The sequence below is a fragment of the Poecilia mexicana genome, unplaced genomic scaffold (genome assembly GCF_051168715.1).
Source record: "Poecilia mexicana isolate PSO_F unplaced genomic scaffold, ASM5116871v1 scaffold_15, whole genome shotgun sequence".
NCBI lineage: Eukaryota > Metazoa > Chordata > Actinopteri > Cyprinodontiformes > Poeciliidae > Poecilia > Poecilia mexicana.
Genome location: NW_028263384.1, coordinates 3,686,360 through 3,714,034, shown reverse-complemented (window position 1 = coordinate 3,714,034; position 27,675 = coordinate 3,686,360). Strand labels below are relative to the sequence as shown.

General features: G+C 36.6%; 1 protein-coding gene across 1 annotated transcript; it reads right to left on the bottom strand.

Annotated features, from left to right (window-relative positions):
- Positions 1-1,493: 1,493 nt before the first annotated feature.
- LOC106932849 (GDNF family receptor alpha-1-like) lies at positions 1,494-27,657 on the bottom strand. Its single transcript, XM_015011780.2, has 5 exons — positions 27,552-27,657; positions 26,741-26,875; positions 17,860-18,041; positions 9,449-9,490; positions 1,494-7,054 (listed from the first exon to the last, which is right to left on the bottom strand). The coding sequence occupies exons 1-5, from the start codon at positions 27,628-27,630 to the stop codon at positions 6,914-6,916; spliced, it is 579 nt and encodes a 192-aa protein (XP_014867266.2). The 5' UTR covers positions 27,631-27,657; the 3' UTR covers positions 1,494-6,913.
- Positions 27,658-27,675: the final 18 nt, after the last annotated feature.

The following is a 27,675-nucleotide window of genomic DNA, read 5'->3' as shown; positions in this document are numbered from 1 at the left end:
TGAGAAAATAAATTTAAAATAAGCTAGTTTTAAAACTTAACATCTCTTGATTCAAATGGCCTAAATTGTGGTTTTAAATCAGTGACTTATTCTGGCCTATTGACCTTTATTTTACTTGTAGTTACAGCAGATGGTTTGTTAGGATCGTTTGAACTGCCTTTTGTCTGTGAGAAAACAATACAGTGGAAGTTCCAGCTTTTCACACTCATCTGTGAAAGGCCGTAAACACGGCAGGGGTTTAGGCTTCAGATAGAGGGTCAGAGATAGCTCCTGGTTGGAGGAGCAAAGGTACGCCTTATTTGAATAAATTAAATACAAGAGGATAAAACTTTCTACACAGAAGTAACACATTAGATTTTGCGCTTGCAACTTCTCCAAAGACGTCTTTGCTTTTTGTTTGTCGTTTCCATCTTTTGTCTTTTTCTCTCTCAGGTAAGTTCATGTGTTGTTTGTGCTCTGAGGTTTCTGATGTTTTGTGATGTTTGTCTGGTGATAGTCTGCATCTGTCTTGAATAAATGCTGATTATTGTGACTCTGTTATCTCTGCGTGATCTCAGTCTTTGCGCACAGCATTTTTCTGAACCCGGGCATAAGAGAGGATTTAACGAGTCAAAAGGTTTTAAAGTTCAAGAATTTTTCCTCTCTTAACACTCTCCATCAGTTTTATCAAAAATTTGACAGCAAATAATGAGATATGTTAAAGAATCACTGCGTTAGAGTGAAAACTAGCTGTGTTCAGGATTGTGGCAACTTTAAAGCATGTTGTTAAAATGTGTATAGTGGTACGTAAGTGGTAGTTTTCAAGATACATAAAAATATACAGAAATAAATAGAAATTACAACAGAAGAAGACTATCAGCATCTGTTCCAGGATATCCAATATCAGCAGAAACACTGTAAACATGTCCACATAGTGTCTTGTTTATGAAAACATTTTGATTCAAATTGAGGGTTTTCAAGTGACTTTTGTGGTGTATCACATTTTTATAGCAAAAACCCACAACTTAAACCATAAGGGGGAAAAAGTACAACCATTTTCTTCTGTGAAGTAATTTTAAACTGAGAAATTGTGCGTTTTTATGGCTTTTTAAAATGTCCTCACAATAATTTTAATTTTTAATTTTAATTTACAGGGTTTTTCTAGTCTGAGCACTAAAAACACTTTACAACATAATCACCCAGATGGTTTGGTGCCTTGCCTAGGCAATGTCAATGTGTTAGAGGGCAGGAAACTGACTCTGAACTTTGTGATGCACAGATTCCACAGTTTCTAGAACCTTTGAGTTATTAAATGTGACAGGCAAACATTAGGGTAAAATGTAAAATTTTAAGAGTCCATCTCTTCAGGAAGCAATCACTTCTCAATGACAAAGAGCCCAGACCCTGTGGAAGAAGTGAAGCGAAGAACAAGGAACTGATTTTTGGGAGAAATACAGGAGAAACCTCTGTGTGCCTTATCTGTCATCAGTGAAATACAGACAATTCACACACAATTTGAGTGAAGTAACAGTTTTTAATTAGAAGGTTTGTACAGTAGATTTTTACATTTTCACAAGCTAAGTAAACAATGTCAGACAGGTAAGGGTAACTTCTGGTCCTTTCAGACAACAGATGGGATGGTGGTAAACTGCAAACATGTTTACCGTCTTCAGTCTGTATCAGATGAACCATTTAAAAAAAATTATCTGACCTCCCATAATCTGAAGAGGCATTAGGATTTAAAATTTAAGTTTCAGAAACCTTCTTAGAATCGATTCTGAGTTAAAACTTTATTATGAGCCAACTTTTAATAAATTTTTTCATCCAAACCTTTTTAAAATGAGTTTCCATGTCAAATTCTGGTGCATTATGAAATAGTTTGTTTTTTTTTTTAACACCAAACAGTTTTCCCTTTTGCCTATCACCTTTGTAATCAATTTTGGAGATAAATCCAGAAATAATTACAATATCTGCTTATAGCAGTCTTAGGACATGGTGGGTTCACTTCAGCTCTTAAAAATAAAAGCAAGCCAGTAAATAAAAGTTAGAAAAATAATTGTTAATCTTATAGCCAAAAAAAGAAACTAACAGCTCATTTCAGCAACTTTGTAAATGGGATTCATCATACAAACAATATGCTTTAACTACAAGGAGAGGATTTAGCCTCTTTCTCAGATGCAATAATACTCCATAATCATATACATATAGAGAGAAATATACATTTGTCATAAAAAAAACTATATTCTGGCTTATTTGTTGTACTTTAAGTTGAATTGGAAAATTGAAACAGTTCACAATGCTCTGAAAGAGAATATTATAAGACATCAACTTGTCCGATTCAAAAGTGTTTCAGCCAAGTACGTACAGTGCATATACCATGTTTATGCTCGGTAAATAACATTGAGGTTCTACGATACGTTAATTGTGTTCTGATTAGCTACATGAACCAAAGCAGCGAGTTTTTAACGCTCCCGCAGGAGCAACGAACAGCTGGAGAGAGAAGCTCAGCGTGTCGAGGCAAAATCCTGAACTCAAGCTGGGAACGAGGTGTAGGATAGAAAACAAGGTTTGTGATTTCCTGTGGCAGGAACCAGACACTGTATGTGCTCAACGTCACTTTCTTTTTAAAACTTTTTTTCTGAAACTTTTTGGAAATTATACAGAGCACCATTATCACATAAGATAATGGTGGGAGAAAAGAAAGATGAAAGTTGACTCGATGCTTAACTCCAGCTAAAGCTAAAGCTGTTTGTACAGTTAAAACAAGTATTTTATATTCCCATCATTACTGACTGATTCAAATGAAATAGTTCCATCAAGTATCATCTATAGTCATTGCTATTGTAGACATTTTCCTTAAATACCTAGGCAACAATATTCCATGAATTAGGTTAATGTAGTACTAAACATTTCCCCGCAATCATGTTGCAACAGGACAATCCACAGAAATTAGTTAAACTGGAACTAAAATGTCAGCTCTAGAACTTGAATGACATTATATATTTTTAATTCTCATTTCTGCCAGATGTGGGAACTGATTTTTCTTTAAAAAACACATCAGCAGTTTTGTTTTCTATGATGGTGTATTAGGGCCATTATAGATAAGAAAAGAGTAGTAAGTAGTACATTTGTGCCAAGAAACTAAGAAATTTATATAATCTATAAATTTCTTAGTTTTCTCAGAAATTTGAGAAAAAAACATTTCTGAGTTTGAAATAGCAAAGCATTGCAAGAAAAATAAATAAATTTTGAGATTAATATTTTTTTTTATTATACGTTTCTAAAATTTCCAAGTGTTTACTAGAACATTTTTTAAGGTGAGTTTTTTTCTAGCAAATTTTCAACTTTTGCATATTCCTGACTACCAGGAAAAAAAATATTGTCCAATCACCATTTTTTTTAAATCCCACAGTCTTTGTAAGGTAATAAAAGGTTTTATGCACTTACTTTGTCTCTTCCCATAAAATGTGTTATTACTGATGAATGCAATTTTTATGAATTAGAAAAAGTACGTACAAATGTCCCAACCCTTCACATGTGGTATCATTGAAAAGACCCAAATGTCCTCTTCAGATACCAAAATGAATTAATTCAGTAGAATGCAGGAGGTGGGAGATATTCAAGTTTAGAAATGTCCTCTACAGAGGACAAAAATGAACTACTGGTAGTCAGGAAGATATCAAAAATTCCCTCGTTTTTGTCTAGCAAATTTCTGAGATTAATCTCAAAATATCTCAGTTTTTTTGGTGAAAATTTACTCATTTTTTTCTATCCACAATGGCCCTAACACACCACTGTTTGAAATGTTTGCACCAAATTAGTGGTTTTGAGCAGGAAGTTCTAATGGAGCGTTTTACATGATTTATTACAGCACAAAAAGACAAACCTTTAGTTACAATGCTCACAACTTTGCAGAGGAAACAGTTTATTAATGGACCTTTGTGTTAAGGAGGCTTGAATCCTAAGCTGTTAAAAAGGTTATATTTTGCTTTAGTCCAACAGAGTCTGTTCATAATGATTTTTTACAAGTCACTGTTAGTGTCAATAGTCATTAAATACATTTCTTAATCTATCAGCAGTCACTATGTTTATTAGAGACTAGGGCTGAAACGATTCCTCGAATGATTCGAGTACCTCGATTACTAAAATTCCTCGAGGAAAATTTACCTGCCTCGAAGCTTCGTTAATTTATGTTTTATTAGCGCACCGTGTTCCGGCCGGGACTTCATTTGCGTTGCGCGGAGCTCTCACTTCCGCCTCTGAGTTGTTGACAAAAGCTAAGTCTCAGCGGCATAAAGTCCAATCTTCAAGATTGGCCCGTGGGGATTTTATGGATTGATGATAATGCCCGACTTTTTATCGTTTTTGGGGAACCAATAAGCATCCTTAAAATGACTGGGGGAATGCCTGGAGTACGGCAGCATTTCTCCTCCGGGGCTGCTGGTTGAAAGCGAACGGCGGGAAGAGCGCTGAGGTGAGCGGATAGACTGAACAGGGCGGGCGGCTGAGTAGCTGATGCTTACCGTGTAAATGTAGCTTTACCGACGAACCGCACAATAAATTTCATATCCCGGTCTGAAGAAACGGGTGGCGGAGCGCATCGTACATGGCTGGTAGATGAGTTTCTGAGTGTGACCAGTGAAGGTGTCGTAAATATCCCGTATTGCTTCCCCCCGTGTTCGTCCCCCGGTCTAACGGTTCGTCAGTCCGCTGGTCTATTTCCTCCCCTCCACCCCATCTTACGTTCGTTCATTCGCCCTCTCCTCCCACTCCAGGCGGCATTTCCCGTATTTTCAAACCCAAAGCGTGACAGGTTAGGTGGCAAGGTGAGTTTAATTAATCTATTAAACTCACTGAAGATGAATACATAAACTAAAAGCTGGATTGTAGACATTTTTTATAAGCATATTTGTGAGCCTGCCTCTTTGTTATTACATTCAATATAATTTCAGATTTTTCTATAACTTTTCTTCTGGTTAACTTAGAAAGTGAGCTATTATTGTTACAGGTTAGTTTTCTAAACTACAAAAAAGCAACTGTTAGGGATGCTCAAATATGAAAAATTGGACTGATATTGATATCTGATAGTAACACCGGTATTATGCCAGATTTACCAATATTTCATTTTATAATTTTTTTTATCCGATTACTCGATTAATCGTAAGAATAATCGATAGATTACTCGATTACTAAAATATTCGTTTACAACAGCCCTATTAGAGACAGTTCATACTGTGCTTTGTACAAGGAGCTACACCTCTTGAACTCCCCACCTCATATCACCGCATGATACTTCCGCCACCATACATCCCTACTGGGATGTATGGTGGTGGAAGTATTATGCAGTGCTGTTTTTTCCAGCAGGTAAAGATGGAGCTAAATCCAGGGACAGTAGTTCACCTTTTAACAGAATAAACCTAAACATATGGCTAAGAGTAATATTGTGTTAGAATGGCACAGTCAAAGAGAACTTTGACTGTGCCAGTCAAACACAACACAATATTCTAACACAACACAAGTCAGGAGACTTAAATTCAACTGAGAAGCTTTGACAAGATTAAGAAATTACAGTTGAGGTTAAGCTGTGTTGCCTGTTAAGACCCAAACCTGGGGTCTTTTTTTTAGGGTTTTGCATGTTTTCCCTGTGGATTCTCTCTGGGTTCTCCAGTTTCCTCCCTAAGCTTAAATGGTAGCGTTAGATTGCTCATATTACTCGTATGAGTGATTTATTATGATTGTTCATCCAAAGTGTGTCTGTTTTGTCCCCTGACGGACTGGCGACCTTTCCATGGTATACCCCACTTCTTGCCCAATGGCTGCTGGAGATAGAAAAACTGGTTACAGCAGCCAAATTTACCCTCTAAGAAATCCTGTCAAAAATCTGTGTCTGTTGGGTGGTAACCAATTAGCACAGGGTGTGGGGTTGGAAGGGTTTCAGAAAATAATCAATTAAAAACCGCTCTGACATTAGGGAAGCATAGAATTTCAGGTGGTTTTAAGTAGGAGTTGTTGAAAACGGTTGACAATTTATCAGGTGCATGATCTCAACCATAAGATGATAGTTCAGGAGCTTTGCTGTTGTCTTCCATAAAGAAACTAAAGAATGGAGAGTTTAAAGCAGGTGCAGTAACAGATGACAGGAGTGGCTCCAACATTAACATTTGATATATCCATGTCTATATTCATTGTCTCATGTGTGACATGTGATGTATTTGTTTGTGGGACTTTGTCATGTGTGCTTATCAGCTGACGTTAGTGTTCAGTATGAAATAAAGCAAAGACATTTCTGGGTCCGGCCTTTGAAACTTTTCCACTGTTTTGAAGCAGGTGATGTGCATTTGAGTCTTTAGGTAAGCTCATATAAATGTAAAATACCAGATCACATCATTATCAAAACATACATAAATCACAAAGGAGACTGAACAACACCAAAAAAACCAAAAAACAAAACGCTGCCTCTGTGATAGATTGTAGCTTTACTGAACTTACTGTGACTCTTAAGCAAATGATCCCACCAACAAGCCTCAACACGCAAACAGAAATCGGTGAAAACTTGAATGGGGAACTCTGAAAACTGATGTTAATTTACACTGTGTTTCAAGGGTTTTCGCTCATCCATCAGTGGAACGTAGTCCTCAAGAGTATTCTGTCACATCTTCCTGCTCAAGCGGCATTTGTAAGTGGCTTCAAATCTAAGTTTCTGACCAAACCAGCTGGAATTAAGTCAAAATGTCTAATAAATCACCATTTTAGCACTATGCTGCAATGCAAAAACCAACAGATCGGGAAACAAAAGTGTAAATGAAAAGATCCAGGGACAACAAAAGTACAACAGAAGATACTGAAAAAGAAAGGATATCATTTTCCTTTTTTGCTTTCTTTTATACAAATATGAGTTTCTCAGTCCGTAATTTGCAGCTTTCTGGCAGCAGGGCTACAAGTAGCCCTGCATTCCGAAGTAGAGCAGCAGGGGCAGAAGGGAGGTGACACCCACAGCCTGTCTGCAGACGGCCGAGCCTCGCAGGATGGCGTTGGACGTGCTTGGACCATCTACCTTCGGAGCCTGGGGATCAGACTGAAAGGAAAGACAACGCAAGGTTTAATGATTCTAAATTACTCGTGATGCAGAGATAAACAGATACCTCAATCTTAAGATAGACTCTTAAGATTAGCTGCAGACAAAGGAGAGGCCTACTTCTATTCAGTTACATTTCTGTAAATTCGTCCACATGTTTGATGTGTTGCCTTAATGCCTTGTGATGAACTTCAAACAGGACTCATGTCTTCCTTCCATTGATGTTTTCTTTTTCCAGAGACTTGGTGTGAGGCTGTCAGTGAAAACAATTGCATGTCCAGTTCAATGTGTGAACTATAAACCTAGCTTAATCCATCTTTATGTCACTGTTACTGGTGTATAAAAAACCCTAGCTAAAATAAACAACTCTTACCCTGGTGGGGAAAAGTAAAGTCTGGTGGCCCTCCAGGCTGATAACACTTTGGGTGAAATCCTGAAATAATTTCAGATTTCGGAGTCCTGTGATGGACTGGCAACTTGTCCATGGTGTTCCACACCTCCAGAGCAACCATTTGGTTCAAGTCATTGAAGCTTAATGTTAATATTAAAGCTATGAGAACACAGTCCATGTGTGTTTGTGTCATAAATTGTGAATGGCACATCTAGATCTACTAGATCTTTAAGAAATAGATACATATAACTTTTTTCTAGGGCTGCCAACATTAATGCTTTAGCCCATGTGATTAATCTATGAAGTTAAACGAGTTAATATTTCATAAAGTAGATAAATCATGTTATCTATTTTGACCAAAAAGCCTTATTTAGTTGACAGCAGTGCGGTACTCGATCATGTACTACGGTCAGCAACGCAGAGTCACAAATGTGAGGGAAATATGAACGAGTCAGACTGGTGACTCAGCAGAAAATTTCACTTTACAAACCACCGTGATGAATGTTTGAATAAAACCAAACCAGCATGTGGCCGATTTACTGTAATGGTGAATTATCTTTCAATGGAAGCTCAACCAGTTTAGAGTTACCATTTCTAAATTATGTTTGGAATAAAATTATTTATTTTAAAGCTTCCTGAATATGAAAACCTGGAAAACTGAGATGTTTGGTTTGAGGCTATAAAATATTTTCTTTAACATTTTTAGGAAAATGTGCATTTTTACATTTCAAGATTACAAAGTTAAGAATCTAGTGGTTAATTGTGATTAATCACAGCATAAGGTGTGTTTAATCTGATCACATTTTTTAACTGATTGACAGCATGGAATTTTTCACTCACCTAAAACTTTTTTCTGGACCTTGGAACTTGGTTATATTGGGTAAAGAGGGAATAACTGCATCAAAGCACTTGGTTGGCAGTTTTATTATTGTTTTGAGAAAAGTTTTTATGGTTTTTATGTTGCTCCTAATAATGACTGTCAACAAGCCCCAGCCTTGAGAAGCTTCTCTTACAGTTAGAACGTTATCTGGAAGCCTGAATATTTTGATTAACTTTTTTCCCTCAATAAAAACACATTAAATTTTCATTATTTATGAGCTTTAGAAAAATCCTCACCACATTTTTATTGGGACATATTAAACTTTTACATTGCACAATGACCTAAATCAAATCAAGTTAATCAAGGGTGACAGAAATATAATGGAAGGTTGTTTTTGTAACTATAAAATCATGAAGTGAAAGAATAAACACAGTCTCACATGTGAAGGTAATTAAATTTGGATGGCCCAGCATGTAAAAGGTATGTTAGTATTTTTGCTCCGTTGCTTATGATGCTGCAAACCAATGACTGGGTCATCTCCCAGCGACCCGGTTCTGCTTCCACTAAATGTCAGTCCAGTGCATAGCAGTGCCTTATTATTGCAGAATGACATTTACAGTGAACTTTAAAAGTCGGCAGATAAGCAACGATCCCATTTCAGCCTCAAAGGAACTACAAAGACCAAGAGTTTACAGAGAAGGCAGCAAAGATTGCTGTGGCAGTCACCGTCAGATGAAGGTCAGACACTTCCAGCAGTGAGGTCGGATTAGGTCCCTGTGATGATTTGATCACTCAGCAGATTACTTGATGGTCTTAAATAAATTGTTTTCAGGAAGAAAAAGACTGAAGCTGTTTTATTTAATGTGTTTGGAATTTCTGAGGGCTGTGGTATGGTTCTAAAACGTAGGAGAAAAATGTCAGTTTAAAAATATATTAAACAAATTATTTTAGCAAACAGTGGTACTTCTGTATTAATGTAAATTGCCAATTTGGTAAAAGGACATACATTCTTTGACGTTTTTACCGCAAAATCGTTTTAAAACAGGTAGAGTGATGTAAGAAAGTTTATATGAACATCTTTGAAACAGATTCATATTGTTCAAGCAACTGACTACGATTTTATTAAAGTCACTTGGATTTTCTAATTTATACAAATGAATCAAATAATAGACAATGAACTTACTGAACAGACATCAACAGTGGCATTTGAATGTAGTTTCTGAGCCTGCAATGAAAAAAACAAAAAAAAGAAATAAAAATCACAAACCAAATACTATTTTAACAGTTAAGCCCAAAATTATTCAAACTCTGAGAGATTTACATATAAAGTTATCTGTTGATTTGACCAGTGACATTAATGTTTAAAAGTCACCCAGCCAGAGTCCTGGCTTGAATCTGTGGAGAAAGATAAAGATTAGGGTGATGGTACGGAGGTCTTCTACCCTCAAACACTTGAAGCTCATCACCAAAGACAAACATGTCATGTTTCATGTGAAACATGTTCAAAGAACAATTTGATTGTAATTTTATTTTATTTATTTAACCTTGATTTTACCAGGATAAAGTCAGACCTTTCCCCACCAGAACATCTGTGGGACTAACTGAGTCATCAACTCTGACTCGGTGCCCATCTGCTGGATCTCCAGTGTCAGTTACGACAGTTGTGGGCTGACTCAGTCCTGCATGGAATCAGTCTGCATCCGGCCAAGAGCAGACTTTTTAGTCAGACTGAAGTCAACTTGGCCGTCTCTACTATATTAATCTGTCATATTCATGAACCTCATTTACTAGGCATTTCATACAAGGCTCTTTACTTTACAATACTGAAGAGTAACATTCTGCCTCCTCCATCACCCCAGGTGAGTTTCTTCACCTTGGGAAAAATGTTGCTTTCTGAAGTTGTGGCTATGCTCTACATCAACTGTATCATTCCTAGCTTTAGATTGTTTGTGGACTGTGGAACTTTAATTGCTTTCTAGGATGGAATGAAAACGAACCGCAGCATGCGTTTACCTCCGTTCCCTCTGCTTCATTACAGAAAGGTCACTCTGGATCTCACCTCACATCTGTTTTCCACCTGGAAACCACGGAGTGAGCAACCGTCCCACAAAGCAGTAATTTCTTCAGACAGCCAGTGGTTGGAATGAAAGCATGATTTGTGGTATGTGGAGAGTAACTTGCATGACTTTAAATATTTCTCTGTAGATTTTTACCTTACCTTTGTTCCTATGAAAGGAAACACTGAGAATACAATAACGTACTCAAACAATTGGTAAAATCTTGGCTGGCCATTTAGGTTCATTAATTTCTGCCTCAAGACATTGGGCAAACCCTTCCTAAGTTCACTTTGCAATTCATTGGTATGAAAATATGAAACTTTTCCTATGGCTGAGAGTAGATTTTCCCCATTTTTAATAAGCATAAACAAAATCAATAAAAATACGTGGGAAGAATGCATGTTTCTCCCTACTGAGAATTTTAGTCATTTAATTTACTGACTTTTTATATTCTTTCAGCAACTTTTTTATGGCTAGCTCAAACTGAATTTCCAAGCTATGGAAAAAAAGAATAAATAGCTTGTTTTGTTGCATAAACACAGTAATGAATATGAAATAACAGCGCACCTAGATCAAATTGCTCAGGTAGATGCTGATGTACTGGAGCTGACACAAATGTTAATGTGATTTGGAAAGATAAAAATCAAGAACTGCTGTTGCTTTTTGAAGTTTCACATGAATTGTGAAACGGATTTAAAATGCTGGTTGGAACTAAAACCAAATGTCTTTATGACAACTTGACATTAACCAAGAAATCATTACTGTTATGAATTTGTTATAAAAGTATTACTGATTGTCAAGTTGTCATAACAAAGACATTTTGAATAATGTCAACTTTGTATTAAAAGTGTCATAATTTACCGAATGACACTTTATGACAACAGTCATAAATATTCATGAAGGCTTATTCATGTTCTTGATAGGTGTTATGTCATGTTTAAGAAAGTGTCATGTCAGTCTTATTCACCCCCCTTCAAATAAAGTGTTACCAATTCTTCTATTAACACTGTAAAACAGCTGAATCTAATTAGCTTAGTGTGTAATTTTGCACATGTAATGCCAAATGGTTTTGTTGTTTTCAAAAATGTTGCAACCTGTTGAACTTTTCCACACTTTGTCAGCTTATAAACACAAATATATAAAATGCAACAATGCAACAATGCATCGGTTGCCTGACTCAGTAGCAGAATCAAAAATCAAAGGCCAGATTGATATCAAATTTTGACTTCATAACATTGTAGCTGCAAAACGACTTTGGTGCAGCAAGAGCATCTTGTGTTGACAAGAGCAGCTAGCTAAGCCGTATCTGGTGACGTGTGGTGTTGAATTGGAAATGTTCGCTGTAAGATACATGAGGAAAATACCAACCTTCTTAATGGACGTTACTAATCTGCCTCAGAGGTTTCAAGGCTTTTCATTTATTTTCCTTCTGCTGGAAAAGAGTTGATGAAGAAGTTGAGACCATTTCTTCAGGCCTACAGAACACATGCTTCTTAATGTAAAGTTTTATTTACCCACTCAAACAATGTGCCGTTTGCTGAAAAATGGCTTGGCAACACCTGGTTCAGCTCTTCATTTCCTGAAGTTGGTTCACAATGTAGTACATTTTATAAACTACAATTGAATTTGAGTTGAAATTACGATCTCAGAAAATAAAACAAATTTAACCTTTTATTAACTTTATCACCTTGAATCTTGTAAATACTGTTTTTCAAATACGTAAATGATATTTGCAAGTTAAATTAATTATTAAATATTAAAACAACAGACCGTACTCATGTTTCATAAGCACTCTGCTGAATTTAAATTTTCAAGTTTGTGTTCTATGAAATTAATCTTAATTAATTTAACATCAAATTTTCACATAATGTCTGAAGTTCATATTTCAAATTATATAGGATCAGTAAATGACTGGCAGCTTCATGCATCCAATTGTTATATCATCAGACAATGAACCTGTTTATTGTCACATTCATTTGAATTCTGCTTTTGATCTGTTCCGTTTGTTATGATGGTTATCCATCCGAGGTTATAAAATTTTCAACAAAGGTTTAAATGTAGGTGAGTTAAACAGATCAAATGAAAGTCATAAAAACAAGATATTCTGGTAAAAAAAAAAATCATAAAGTTTATGAACCTCTTCCTATGTATTCTAATACATGACCACCAAAGCTCATTAGGAAACAAAGTTTTAAAGGTCATTCGATTAAAATACACTTACATACATCATGTTTGCATGCTCCAGATCCACTCTGAAAAGTCACATTAGCATGAAGTAACCAGATTTGTCCAGAGCAGTTCCTACATGCTTAAAATAAAAATATTTTCATGAAGCTATTCTGAATGAATAACTACGACAGAGCAACAAAGATGATGGCAGATAATCTGCTTTCCTGTTTCCTCTACAGGAAAAATAAAAAAAACAAACAGAGCTTTTTCAGCATTTTGTTAACACAATATTTATGAATACAGACAATGGAGTAAAGGTAAGAAGCTGGATGTACTTTAATTGACATGAAAATTTGGTGACCACAGAGAAAAACTCAGGTCAATTTCCAATTCGTAAAACAGAATAATGACTTCAGCCCACTGAAGCATCCCTCTCAGTGGAGTGCTTCTCTTCTTTTTTGTATCAACTATGATGTTCAGTGAAGAATGAAGTTAATTGTCTTTATATGATACAGTCTTTTTGTTCATTTCTTATTAGACAGTTTTTTTGTCCCTAAAGACTCACACACACGTCATGTCTTCTTTCACCATAGCCATCATCAGAAGTGTCTCTGATGATGGCTACAGTGAAACAAGTCAGGTGTGTTTTACAGAAGGACCGTTAATTTTGATGAATTAATTACATCAACATTATCTTGGAACATTTTAACACAATCAATTGCTTTTTTTTGACATGCAAAAGTTCTGATTGACATACAAAAGTTCAAGTGTTTTTGTTACGCTCATAAATGTGACGCACAAGCAACATCCGCAAACAATAGAGATGGATGACAAATGCAGATCACTTTTTCTTCAAAAAATTATCTGAAAGTGGGAAAACCGAGTTAGGGTTAGCCTTGTTTCCATTGGTCATAAAAACATGCAAATTGGAAAATACACGTTCTCAATGGAAAAGCACACATTTCATAAAAACACACATTTTTAGACGAGGTGGTTTCCAATTGGTATCAACGTCAGTGTATTTCACAAAACTGTGATCAACATGTGATCAACAGTCATATTTTAATACTGGTGGAAACAATGAGAGAGAAGACAGAAAGTGGGAGTCATTACAAAACATCAGTAACAAACAGAAATGTCCAGAACGCTTCCAGAGAAATATTATTTTCAAAGACATTGCATAAAAGATCAAAGACTTGAAACACTTAAAAACTGAGTGGTGCAGAGTTACTATAAACAATCTGATGGTTGAATAACCTGAATGAAAGATTAAAAACAATAAATATAATTGTTGTTGAGCTCAATTGTCTATTTATTACATAATTTAGCAGCAGGAATAGTTTTGAATTGAGCAGCAGAAATAGTTTTGAACCAAAAAACAAATTTTAACCAATTTGTTTTTTGGTTAAAATGCAATTAATTATTTACACATTCTGCAAAGACTCAATTAAAAGTTTCAATTGAGAAAAAAACCAAATTATATTGTCTCTATAAGGAAAATAATCTAGAAACTTTATAGGATATTTAAAGCTTCTCTTTAATTGATTCTTAGAAATGAAAACTTTTACTTTCAACGTAAAAGTAAACATACTTTAGGAAGTATGTTAGCACTTGATGGCTTTTAGATTCTCTGGTTAATTATATTTGTGTTTGCATGCATGTGTGTGAGTGTGTTAGAGTGGGGTTGTGAAACAAGGAGAGATCAACAAGAGAAGTCGACCTTCTGACAGGTCTGTCCCTGGAGGACGTCACTTCTGACAACATAGTTTTTCTTGATGCTAGCATATGGACACATAACCCCCCCCCACACACACACACACACAGACACACGCAGGCTTTCTCTGGAGAAGCATTTAAACACAGCAGCCCTCTCTAACTTCTAACTTGTGGTTGGCATGCTATCAGAGTGGTCCTGACAGCACACACGCATCACTGCACCACCAAAGCTTTATCCATTATCAGTATGGACAGTACTGGCGTGTGTCACTGAGAGCACTGGTTTGTATTTGTGTGTGTAGGCTGGTGACTATAAATGAGTCCATCTGCTCACTGTATGGTTGTACAATAAATGTTTCCAAAAACCAAATAGAACTGATGTTTTCGTAGGAAAAGTCATTTGGGATTAAAACAAAAAAAGATAGTAAAGTAAGGAAAACAGATGAAAAGTTCGAATGCATCTTTTGATCCATCAGAGCAAAACGGCTAAATAACACCAGCAATGTGATGTGTTTTATTTAAAAGTCTTACTGAATGATAAAAACTCTAAGCTTGACAGGCTATGTGTCTAGGGTTTTTTTTTTTTTAACCCTTGTGCGATCCTAACATTCTGTTTACTCCCCTTGTCCTACGGGTCAAAAATGACCAAAAATGACAAAAGCCCCAAAATAAAGCAGATTAATTGAATTTTAAATCCAAATCTATTTTGAATGATGAAACAATCTGATATTTATCGATTAAACTCAATTTAATACATTTTTTATCATTACTTTAGCATATTTTTGTTACACAATACAAAAAGACGATCAACAGTAATACACACTTTTTTTTCTTTTTACCACAAACCAAGTGTTGTAGCAGTTTTCTTTTACACAGTAAAAGTTTAGTATTGTAATTATATAAATATGAAGTAATTACTTCTGACTTAGTTACATTGAAAAGGAAAAAAGTCAACAATTTGGAACTTTTTAGTCACCAGTTCATTCTTTTATATTCTTTTAGGAAGTCAAGTATAATGATACCTCTTGTAACAACAAAAAATGTTGCTTGATTTTGTGAATAATTTACCATCAGTTCTTATCTCATAATTATATGAGATGTTCAACACAAGAGCATCTTCTGCTCAACATAAGGTGTTGAGCATAAGATAAACATCTTCACGAGATGATGTTCATCTCATGAAGATGCATCCTCAACACAAGATGAAGAACGTCTTCTGTTCAACATAAGGTGTTGAACTTATAAGATGCACCTGCATTTATCATCTTCAACATAAGGTGAAGAACATCCTATCCTTCCCACCCCACATTGAACATAAGATGAAGAACATCAATAAAGATGCTCTTATGTTGAACATCTGCAACATACAAAGAACATCCTATGCTTAACAGTCCACGATGAACATGAGGTGTTCAACCAGGGGCGCCGCCAGGAATCTTGGGCCCCCTGACAAAAAATTTGTTTGGGCCCCGCCACGCAGCTGCTGTTACAATTTTTTTTAAATCTATTTGACCCATAAAAGCGTAATAATTTTAAAGGCTTGCATCTGCCTTGCTTTCTTTGATTCAATACTGATAATTAGCACAATATTTACTGCTCATGAATTTAGCATCCAACAGTCCACATCCAGTATGCAAGTAAGTTGCTTAATTTTTTTCTATTAGTTTTAGATACTGAAATGTCTCTCTCCATGAGCAACAGTCAAAAGCAACGTGCAACTACACATAAAGCAATCCAGACTCCTAAAAATGCTATGTAGTTGCAGTTTATCCAAGCTGCAGTACATAACTTTAATAAAAATATATGTTTTCTTCATATTTGTTAAAGTTGTCACATTATCATAGCAGTTTGTTATGAGAAGGATAATCTGTGAAAACAATTAATCTCCTCCATCTCTGAATTACTATTACTGGTTAAAGTAATGCACAGTTTGAATCTGCACAACTCTGTGTTATGCTAGCTGCAGCATGGCACAAATCGAGGGAGAGGAAGGATGAGCAGCAGCACATGAGATTGTGATTGACAGCACTAAAACTCTCCTGCCACTGACTGGTTGTTTCTAGCACTGGGAGAAAGCCGAGGAAATAGATTTTTCACACATTACCTCTCATACCATACTGTCACAACATAATGACAGTTTTAAAAAATATGTGAACAAAAATATTTATATATCAGTGACATACTGCAGCTTTAATTTCACTCAGGAGAGGACGGGTCAGAAGGGACGTGGGTTAGAGCTTCTGCTCACTCACTCATCTGTGAAGTGGTAAAAGGCACAGGGAACAAGTTAAATATATGAATATGTTGGTAATTTTTTTCCTTAATTCATTAAGTGCTAGTGAAAGGGAGGCAAACAGTAGTCTGTAGCTAAGCTAATTATGCTAAATGGTTGATAATCTCACACAGTCTATCCACCTCTCTCGGAGAAAAACTGGGTTATAAATTAACACTCTTCCCTTTTTCTCTCTCTCCCTCTCTCTTTTTTGTTTTTGAAAACCTGATTTTATAACTTTTCTTAGCAGAATAGTAACTGGCACAGTCGTTTCGTGGCAGCTGTATTCAGCTGCAGCTTCTACTGATTGTAGCTGCATAGGTCACCGTCAAGCCTCCAAGCAGGGACAAACCATTTCATGCAGATCCGTGGGGGTTGGGGGTGGGGGGGTCAGGGCAAAAATGGATGTGTGTCTTTTGGTCTGGGAGGGGTTACATTTTTACTACTAAAAACAATCTTTGAAAATACAATATGATTAATTTTGTATTTGACAGGACCCCAATTTTTTTTATTTTATGTCTATGAACAAAATATAAATAATTAAATTGTCATCACTTTTCACCCCTTTACCGCGCCCCTGTGTTCAATGCAAGATGTTCAAGAAAATCTTCATAGCATGAAACCATATGAAGACTCTCCTACATTGAACATGTTCAGCACAAGAATTTGTTCAATATAAGATGTTCAACTTCTTATGCTGAAGATCCCATGTAGGTCAGTATGTGAAAACATACAAAGTAGCACCTGTTAGTGAAACGTCTACTCATGGCGTCAACAAGAAACCAACTAGGGGTACTCAGATTCAGCATACCTTCATATCCCCTATACCTAATTGGTTTTTATTATGGCTGATATAGTTTTCTGCTGTTTTTGGGAACTTGTGTGATGTGGGAGGTTAGCTGCAGATTTAGAGTACAGGTGCAACTAAAGTGCAAGTTCAATTTGCACATCAATCCAGTGTGTGTGGGGGGGAAAGGTGTGCAGGTGTGTGTGTGGTGTGGTGTGTGTGTGTGTGTGTGTGTGTGTGTGTGTATTAGAAAGAGTTTGTGTGTGGCCTTTGAACTCTTTTTCTGGTGTTTAAATGCTTGTTATAATTCGCGGGTCCAAAATGACCCATAAGACAATCTTTGTACCCTAGTGGTGTACAGCCCACATAGAAATATAAACAAAACCAAGGTATCACTTTTCTAATGACCAGGTAAATTTAGGAAAAGTCATAAAATTTCAAGTCCGAAAAAGATAGTTTAGGGCATTTTTTCTACAGCTAAACATGGTAGGGGGTCATTTTTGACCCAGAAGACAACACAAGGGTTAAATGAAGTTAAAGCAGTGTAAAATAAACTTATAGAAAATCTAGTGGTCTCTACTACTTTGTCTCACCTGTAAGTTGCCACAGAAGTGGTAGAGGCTGGAGTCAGCATTGATGTGGTTGTCTATGTTGTTGGGGATGCGTTCGCGGTTTCTTTGGTAGGGCGTGGTAATGGAGGTGGTGGTCTGAACGGGAGATATCGGCGGCCACATCCCGATGTCTGTTCCGTTCCCGAAGGCCTGGATGGCATTACCTATGGAAAACAACAGCGATAATCTCAAAATGTCAGCTTGACATGTCAGCTGTAGGGGAGTCAGTGTTAGATAAGCTGAGATGGTAAAGAAGGATTTCCAATGTGCCAGTTTAGCACCCACCTGAGTCATATCGCACATCACAATGTTGCTATTCCCTATGTTAAAATAAAATTTTATATTGGAACCACAATTAAAGGAGAGTTAGAAGGTACTTAAGTTTTGTTATCACTTCCTTCCATTATAAATTCACCACACTGTCAAAAACCTGAGTGCTGATGTGACTTTTTACCATTAGAGTCCATTAGCGGTCCTATTAATAGTCTGCTGTGGCTTTGATGTAAAGCACAAACGCACACATCAGAAGAATAGCTGAGCTTTACAGAGCTGCTGTTTGAATATAATGATATGCTTCCTTCTAACGGTGAATTATGACCCTGATGCTGCGGTAACACGGCGACGGGCGGATCTGCATAACAGCTCTTTAACCCCACAGAAACTGAGGGTGTGAAGTGTCACAATGACGTTTACATGGTGAGATGTACCAGGGTGTTAATTTGTAATGTGATTTTTAGCTAATTAAATGTAAATCACTGAATTAATTTTTGCTCCAAAGATTAGGAATCGGTTTTTTATTATTATGATAATTATGTGACACATATAAGCGCATGAGTAGCTTTGTTAACCCAAACAAAAATGGAATCTGAAAGTACTTTTGTGCAGGCTGGGTTCTGTTGAAAAAGTTCATGTTGTGTGAATGGAGGATAACTTTAGCCTGAAAAAAAGTGAATTTCTCATAGCATCTAAATTGGTTAGATGCCATTTCCTTTGCGAAACAGAAAGTAATGGCTTGAGCAAAATAAATCACTTCTATATGATCCGATCTAAAAACACTGTTGTCTGTCACACTCATTTTTTGTTGAAAAGTTTTGGCGCTAGGATGAGGTGGTGTTTTTTTTGGCCGTATCAAAATTGGTTTATTTTGCAAAACTGCAAACACTTTTTTCACATCATACCAGTCACATGATCAATAACCGGATGTTGCCATTGGAGCAAACCATGAAGAAGATAACAGGAAGTGGTAGGAGGACAATCGCATGATCAAATGTATTTACGTGTGATTTTAACGTTTCTTATTTAATGGAAACATTGCAATTGTGAAATCATGTTTTTATGACATTAATAGAATATCAACAAAGTTTTGCTCAGATTTGTAATGGAAACGCAGCTAGTGAAATTTATCAACTAATGCTGATAAGGGATCTAAACGATTATACATATATATTGACATGAATGTACACCAAGCAAATTAAAATAGCTTTAATCCTGATCAAAACAAATATAAAAATCACACAAACTCAAGGAGGAAATGTAGAGTTTGAGGTCAACAACCAGGTCCATCCTGTCCTTCTCATGTTCTTTCATTTCTCACCAAAGATACCGCGACTCTAACAAGACTGAACCAGAAAACTTATCCAGTCTGGCAAAGGGCAAATTCCTTCATCAGCTGTTGAAACTCAAAGTCTGGTCTTCATGACTTTGATGCTCACAATGTGTTCAATACAAAGCTGTCTAAGGTAGTTCCAATGTCTCCAACAGCTTAACGTCTAACAACAGGTTTGATAGAGTGCAATTCCTCAAGATGCAAGTTCAAGTTATCTGACAATAAACTATGTGGATATCCTGACATTAGATCATGAGCCTGTCAGGAAGCAGACATCTGGATGCTGATTGAACCTGGCATTTAAAGAGACAAGCTGGTGAGAACTGAGCCTCATTGCTTCCCGTCTTTCCTTGCCCTTCCTCTCCTGGAAATGACTTCAGATTAAACACACTGTGACCTACAAAGAAGTTTCCAGTTGGTTCCACTTGGCAAGTTTAATACCGTGACTGAACTAAGTAAAATCTGGAGGAGAGTCGACACATCCTTAAAATGTCTCACATAGAAAAACATTTGCAATTGGCAAATCCCAGATTATAAGCTGAATATTATGGTTTACTACTGATGTTGACTGAAAAAGTCCCAGGCAGGTAAATTGATATAGTTCTGTTTTAACACCTTTCTTTTTAAACTAAAAAAGTAAACAAACAGGCTGGTAATTGTTTCAGAAAATTAATATTAAGCACAGACTGTTATTTTCAGCATCCTTATGGCCTGATTAGGTCTATTTTTGCCAAATAGAGACTGTGAATACTTTATTTTTGCTTATGTTTTTTTGATTGAGTAGCTGGAAGCTTTATGTGGAGACAGCAGAAGGCTGATGAGCACATTGGAAGAACTGATGGCTCTTTTCTGTCTTGTCTGCCTCCTCACTTAAAGCCTAATTATAGTCGGCTGTGTATGTCCTCTCTGCATGAGTCCTACAGTATTCTTGATCAAACTCATTTCTGTTGTGTACATTTTATACAAATTATCTGTCTGAGTGAGATAAGTTAGGATACAAACAAACAGGTAACAGCGTATGTGACAAATATTTCAGAATGTTTCACAAAGTGTGCTTAATTGTTTTATGTAGATATCAGTGTGAAATTGGGTTTTCAGATCTGTCAACATATTTGGCAGGAAAAAAAAACATTATGACAGGAGCATCCAGAGTAATTATTTTCAGTGAAATGTGAAACCTAATTTATGATAATCTCATTTAAGTGGTGTTGCTTGGCCCTGTTTGGAGCCAGAAAAAGAACCAGTGGGTTTAACCTGCCCTCATACAGATTAAACTTCAACACTTGGAAGTATTAATATAAGGGTTTCGCAGTAATCCTCCAGTGAATTTGCATAGTAAACTCTGAGATGGAGTGTTTGGCTTTCCACAGCCGAGGAATTGGTATTTTTGTCCCTGTTGAGTCGGGAGACATAAAACCAGTTTACAGTCACTACTGTACCAAAATAAATATAAATATTTCTTCATAAATATAACCATAGATAAACATGTTCTAGACCAAAGTATCTTCTGAACAGCTTCAGAGGAAATGTGGTAGAAATATTTTATGACATTTGACTAAGATTGTACAAAAATGATTGGAAAACATCCATTGAAATGTACTCAGAAAAGGATAATATGTAAGAAGACTGTCATTCTTCTCTCTAATATGACTAACACTCTTCATCACAGAATGGATCGGTCTTTTTCGACAGCGCAATATGATGTCCAAATTACAAACAGCTCTGTTTAGATTCCTTCAAGTGATATTATTTAAGCTGCATTTCCAACATGGTTTTTTTTATGCACATTTGAAGTATCACATTAGTAAAAATGGATGGAATAAAGTGACAAGTCAGAAAAATGATCAAGACCTTTTAAACACTTTAATTAGGATGAAACAGCTGAAATATAAAAAGTGGTCCTTGTTTTAATTGTATTTTTTTCTGTTTGCCCTTGTAAGGCTTAATAGGTGATGGTTATGTGTTATTGGAAGACATTATTGACAATACTTAAAACTTATATTTTCTGAACATTTTTTAACTGAAACAAAGCTGGATGCTGGATGATTTTCCAACCAGCGGGCTTAGCTAGTTTTCTGGGGGGAGTCCCTGAATGTAAGCTGTGGAAATATCTTACTTAAAAAAAGTTTTCCTTGTTTTAATTTGCAAACCCAAACATTCATCCAAACATCCAACCACACAGTGCATTTCACCAAACATGATACAATCTTTCCTCTACAGCAGATACTGCTATGTGCAGGGAGGACTCCCACACCGACATCTTTATTTACTGCTTTATATCTCACTTTACACACACAGGGATTGTTGTAAAGATAGAATTCAGATGGCTAGTGTGACCTTTGCATTTCCAGAGAACAAGCCATGGAAAAGCTTTGAATACATTAAGACTTTGGTGTCGTTTTGAGAGTATTAAGCGGCAGATACAAATCTCAGCTGAGGAGTCACACTGCAAACGCTGATAAATTGTAAGACAAATTACAGGATCAAAATGGATTTGCTATCTTCTCACCAGATATTCTTCATGCTTTTATCAAGTTAAGAGAAAAACCACATGAGGAATATCTCAAACTGCAGACTCCGTTGGCTTTATTTTAATAGGGTCAGAAGCCAAAAAATGAAGGCTGCACGCTTCAGAATTAAAGGCTGATAAATTCAAATCTGTCTTAATTAGGAAATTCCAGCTCTTCCACGATAAGGAGTCTAAACTGCAGCATACGGACTAGATGCTCTCTCTACTTCTGCCCTTTCTCCGTCTTCCTGTCTTTCTCTTTTGTCGTGACCCTGTGGCTGGTTGTGTGTCAGGATCTTTAGAGTTGTCAGTTCCAGTTACTGCTGAGCAAGCTTAATGAGAGCAGAAAGAGGCAAGGCATGAAAGGACAACGGCTGAGACCAGAAAGGAAAGGATGAGGACTGCCAAGTGGAAGGGGAATGAGTAAAAGAAGGCGTAAGTGATCAGAAAATGCAGAAACAGTGAAAAAAAAGTCAACTATTGAATCTGTTTATTAAAACTGACAAGACATTGAATAGCATAAAAACAGATTTAAAGCTTTTATTAACCTTCTCTGGTCTTACAAATTGGACTTTGAGACATTACACAGCAGGGGTGCACCGATCGAATTGTTTCACTTCCGATAATGATATCGATATCTGAGGTTGAATATCGGCCAATACCAATATGATACAGGAAAATGGAGCAGAAGTTTCTTTAAAAAAATTAAAAATAAAAAATACAGACAAAAACGTTCATTTGTTCAGTCGGTGCAGTTAGAAGTAGAACAGCCAATGTAAAATAGATATTAAAGAAACTGAAACTGACAGAAACAATAAGTTGACTAGCTTTGTCAAATAGCATGATCTCCCTAAAATAATGGCCTTAGTAATTTTTGAGTGAAAAAATTTGATTTTTGGCAAAAAGACTGACTTTGTTAACCAGGAATAGCATAATAAGATAAACCAAGCAGGGTGAAATTAAAATAACAGAGAAGCAGAAAGAGAAGGGCAAAAGACAGAAGAGTTGGTGAAAATGAGGCAGCATCTTGTTGGTGTTTTCTCATCCCCTGCTGTCATTCTGACGGGGAAAAAAACCAAACCAGCAACTTTGCTTCTGCAGAGCAGAAACACCGGCAGTACCAAGTTCCCCTCATTGTCACTGAAGCTCATTATTTTCACCTTCTGTGACGTCCCAAAGCACACAGTGATATAGGAATCTGTGATTAACGGGCTGCTTGTCAGGGTGTCTTCTGGTTCATTGTTTTATCGATTCAATCAGTAACAGATTTATTAGTAACGCGATTGCACCTTCTGACGGCTTAGACTGATTTTCAAACTGGTGTAACTATTACAGCAATATCCATTACTTTAGACTATTTTTCTAACACTACTACAGTTTGCAAAAGTTATGTATAATTTTTATTTTCTTTCCAGTTTTTTTATTGCCATTTGAGTACCAGAGGATGCCCCAAGGAAAATAACTTCTGCATGCTTTCCAAATGCTAGCCAATGGCCTGTCAAGCGGCATTGTGCCTAGGTATGTTAGCCCACAAAGTTTCATTTTGATTACAGTACTTTTAATATGACCTACAAAAAAATAAAATCCATAAATAGGTGAATTTAGCGCTAATATTTTGGAGGTACACAGAAAAATACATGGCACTTTGTACCACGTCTGAAAAATTAATGTGTTCTTTGTTTATTGTACCACCTTTTACAAAAAAACTATGTCTGCATTTTCAGAACCATGACATATAAATAAAGTACTTAAAGCTGAGACAACTCTTACATTTGAATAAATCTCTTTCATCGTTCATTATTCTCTTTATTTGAACAAGATTTAAGTATAACAGTAATGGATTACAAATCCATCTCACTCGTCCTTGAGTAACATGTTCCCTGCTTGACCCCTTCCTCCGTCCTCCAAAGAAAAATCAATAAAAAGTCACATTGCATTAAACTCAGCTGTGAAAAAGGCAGCAGCTGATAGTCTAATATCAAAAAAGAGTCAAATATAATCATTGAAAGAAACAATTAATATGCTTTAAAAAGTTCTTCATGTCAAGGTCTTCCATTTGAAGTGGAGCAAAACACACAAAAAAATATTTTTTAACGAATATTATAGCTGTCTAAAAGAAATCAAAAACATTTCTGTAATTAACAAAAAGCTGAAAAGACTGAATGCATATTATGATCAATATCCAAGTGATTTATTATACTGTTGGTCAGTAAAAAGGGCCGTGCAGCATGAGACAGCAGCTAGACATTGACTGTAGGATCACATGGTATTCCCTGCTGACTGAAGAGTTTATTTCAGGGAAAAGTTTAGGCAGTAGTGGGCATCACTAACTAAAATGTTAGTAGGACTAACCCTATAGCACTAATTATAAATTTTAGCTCCACTAATGCTAAAGTGCTACACCAACATGTTATTTAGGGGAAGCTAATGTAAAAGCTAAATTCAGCTATGTTCATGCTCAATCTTAGAAAACATGTTACATCTTTATAGTCTTCTGATGAATATGCAGATTAATCTGGTTTACACAGTTTTTTCTTTCCATCCAGTTTTATTGCAGCCTATGCTGCATTACTGCCCCCTTATGGCCAAAAGAGGTATTGTTGAGGTAATTAGCTGAGCTAAAACGTATTGTGTTTGCAAAATTCAAAATTATTTTGATTCTAGCAAATATAACATAATTATGTCACATGTTAACCTAATTATGTTATATTTGCTAGAATGAATTAATTAAACAAAAACATTTTTGTGTGTTACCTGGAAATGAAATGTTAACATGATGTGGATAATTGCCTTGTTTCACTTCTCTGAATGTGTATCACCCTCAACAGAATTAGATTTGTTACTGCATTCTGTTCAGGACGTGGTTTGGAACAGACCTTTCTCTCCTGGTTTCAGTTTTATAGCTGCTAAGTATTGCTAACTCTGTAGCTGAGTTTACCTTTCTGACCATGCAGGGCTTCTGTCAGAAAGCACACAGGATATCATCAGATTTTACGCTGGTTACCACAACCTGTAGTCCTACAGCAATGCATTCTGGGTACAGAATAATAGTCATTTGCTGCACCGTATCATGAGTGGAGAACATGAGGAATATATCCAAATAATCTGTATATATGACTTTTTGCATATATAGTTGGGGAGTGATGCTAACTTCCCAGCTTGTTAGTTAATGTGAGTGTGGTATTTGTTCATTTATTGTATACTTGCCTTTTGCTCAATAAAGTTTTTTCAAAAAGCGACAGCGCGAGGAGAAGAAACAGAACTGCTGTGTAAGAAGTCTTCACTCCATCCCTGTTCAAAAACATGACTGCTGGGTTAGCTAACTAATCCAAGTCATCCTCAGGTGTGAGTGTGTGCAGGGTGGTCTGTCCCGTGTGTGTGTGTTGCCCTGTGATGTACTGGCGTGGCGACTCATCAAAGGTGCATCCCACCCCTCACCCAATGACTGCTGGTGATAGACATGAGTACATCAAACATTCTTCAAAAAGTGTCCCAATCGGCCATGACGTCTGCCCTCATTAACTCTTAAAAAGTCAACAAAACAGACAATTGGTTACTTTCATTTAGTAAAAATATTCATAGGGTGCTGTATGATCAGCTGCACAGATGCAAACCAAACTTGTCATTTTATTGTATAACCTTTGAAGAGGAAAGAAGTCAGATATGGATAGCAGCCGTCAATCACAAGGACTGGCAGGCCTCAGGGTATTTGAGGATTTGAAGTGAACACTTTTTACAAGGTATGAATATTAACGGCGATAGACCTCATAAGTAAAATTGAGGTCTATCTAAAATTAAGATGCTATCAAATATTGCATTAAGGTGAAGGCACTTGTCTAATTATCAATAACCAAGGGGAAATTGACCCACCCCCATGTAGCCGTCTACGTTTGAAAAACTGCTTAGCTTCTAGATTTTTGTACATTTTTAAGTCTGCTCTGGTGTAAGGGGAAATGTTGTTTATGACATAGTGATAGAATCATGTGGTGTAAATTCAGGGAAAGTTGGTAATTTGATCAATTCAACAAACACATCAGGAAAGAGAAAGTATGGTTTGATTCTAAGCCATCTATTTCCAACTTTTGTAAAGTCTGCTGTCTATGAGCCCAGGAGCTGGACAGGCTACTTCTACAGATAAATGAGCTCAACTTGAACAAGTAGGAACCATGGATATCCTGAGAAAACAACATGAGAAGAATTGCAATCACTCTGCTGAATAGTTCCATCGCCCTCTTCCTTCAAGACACCATTGCGATTAGGTGACATAGATGTAAAAAGTCAATAGACAGTAGATGGAAGGATGGATGTTGATTATGTATGTAACAATTTAATTAGATTAGCACCAGTTGTTTGCTTAGGAACACATACAGAAAAAAATAGTTTTTCAAATGTTCCTACTTTTTTTCCCCAGAAACAGAATAACTTTGTGTATAAAAACAGTTGCATAAAAAGCTTTTTTTGTCTGTGGAAACCGTGAGAAGAGTTCAACAACAGCCTTAAGGCACACAAACAGCAAACCAGGAACACAATGCACTCACAGTCAGACACTGCGGTGCAGCAAGGCTGGTTTCTCTGTAATGCTGTGGGATAATAACGCAACTTCGGCAAAGGGATAAATTTGGTTTGGAGGAGAGGAAAAGAAAAAAGAAGAGGGGATATGAGTGCAGAGCAGGATAAAGACCAGCAGAGAGGATGAAAATAGTAAACCATCATAAGGAAGAGCCATGATTTGAAAACAGAAAACTCACGGAGGCAGGTGTTCTCCGTAAAAAACTCTGTGAACTTGTCGCAGTCATCTTTGTTGTTGCCACTGTTGGTGCAGTCGCAGTAAGGGGAGACGCTGATTTTGGGGGAGCGCAGGTAGTTGGGAGTCATCACGGTGCCTGCAGCAGGTGGATACAAGGATTCATTGAAGTACTCAAGTTCAGCAAGGAATGTGATCTTATCCACAGTTTCTGTCTGAAATTGTCTAAAGCGATCATTTTAAACACTTCTGAAGACCTTCTCTTTTGCATGCAACAATAAATAAATACCACATGTATTCATTTCTTTTCCTTCACATACAAAGGAAACAAACTGAGGAAGCAGACTGCAGAGGGGCTGAAGTGAAGAATAGCCTTTTCTCTCTGCGATGGGAAGCAAATAGCTTCAGTCAGTGATTTCTCACTCCCCCAATGGATTGTTCCCTTGAGCTGGCTGCTGTCCAATAAGGGTCTTTTTTTTGTTTTGCAGTAGGCAGAATAAATTGGCACTATGTGGACAATATATATATATATATATATATATATATATATATATATATATATATATATATATATATATATATACACACACATATATGTGAGCGGCTCGGTTTGGTTTGTTGCAGGATACGAGAAAAGGCGAGCTGACAGTTTGCTTGGATTCAAGGAAAAATGAACTTCCTTAAAGTTTCTACTTGTTGGTGAAAGATGGTGAGATGTGTAAACAAATCAGATGAGCTGGAAGGAAGAATTCAATTGACTCCTTCCCACCCCCCACATCTACATTTTCTTATCATGTTTGCATGTTGGGACTCACCAATAAGGCCGGAGTAAGCCAGGAGACAGTCAGCGTAGTTCTCCTTCAGACAGCCAGACAGCGAGCGAGGCTCCGACATGCAGTTTACAAAGAAGTCAGCCAGTCGGGACCTAAAACACACACA

What these genes read in the sequence shown, in the direction of transcription:
- LOC106932849 (XM_015011780.2), bottom strand. Translation starts at nt 27,630, where the DNA reads ATGTCGGAGCCTCGCTCGCTGTCTGGCTGTCTGAAGGAGAACTACGCT. An exon ending in ACTTCTGTGGCAACTTACAG is followed by an intron (nt 9,491 to 17,859) that starts GTGAGACAAAGT and finishes TTTTCATTGCAG; the next exon opens with GCTCAGAAACTACATTCAAA. An exon ending in CCACTGTTGATGTCTGTTCA is followed by an intron (nt 7,055 to 9,448) that starts GTAAGTTCATTG and finishes CTTTCCTTTCAG; the next exon opens with TCTGATCCCCAGGCTCCGAA.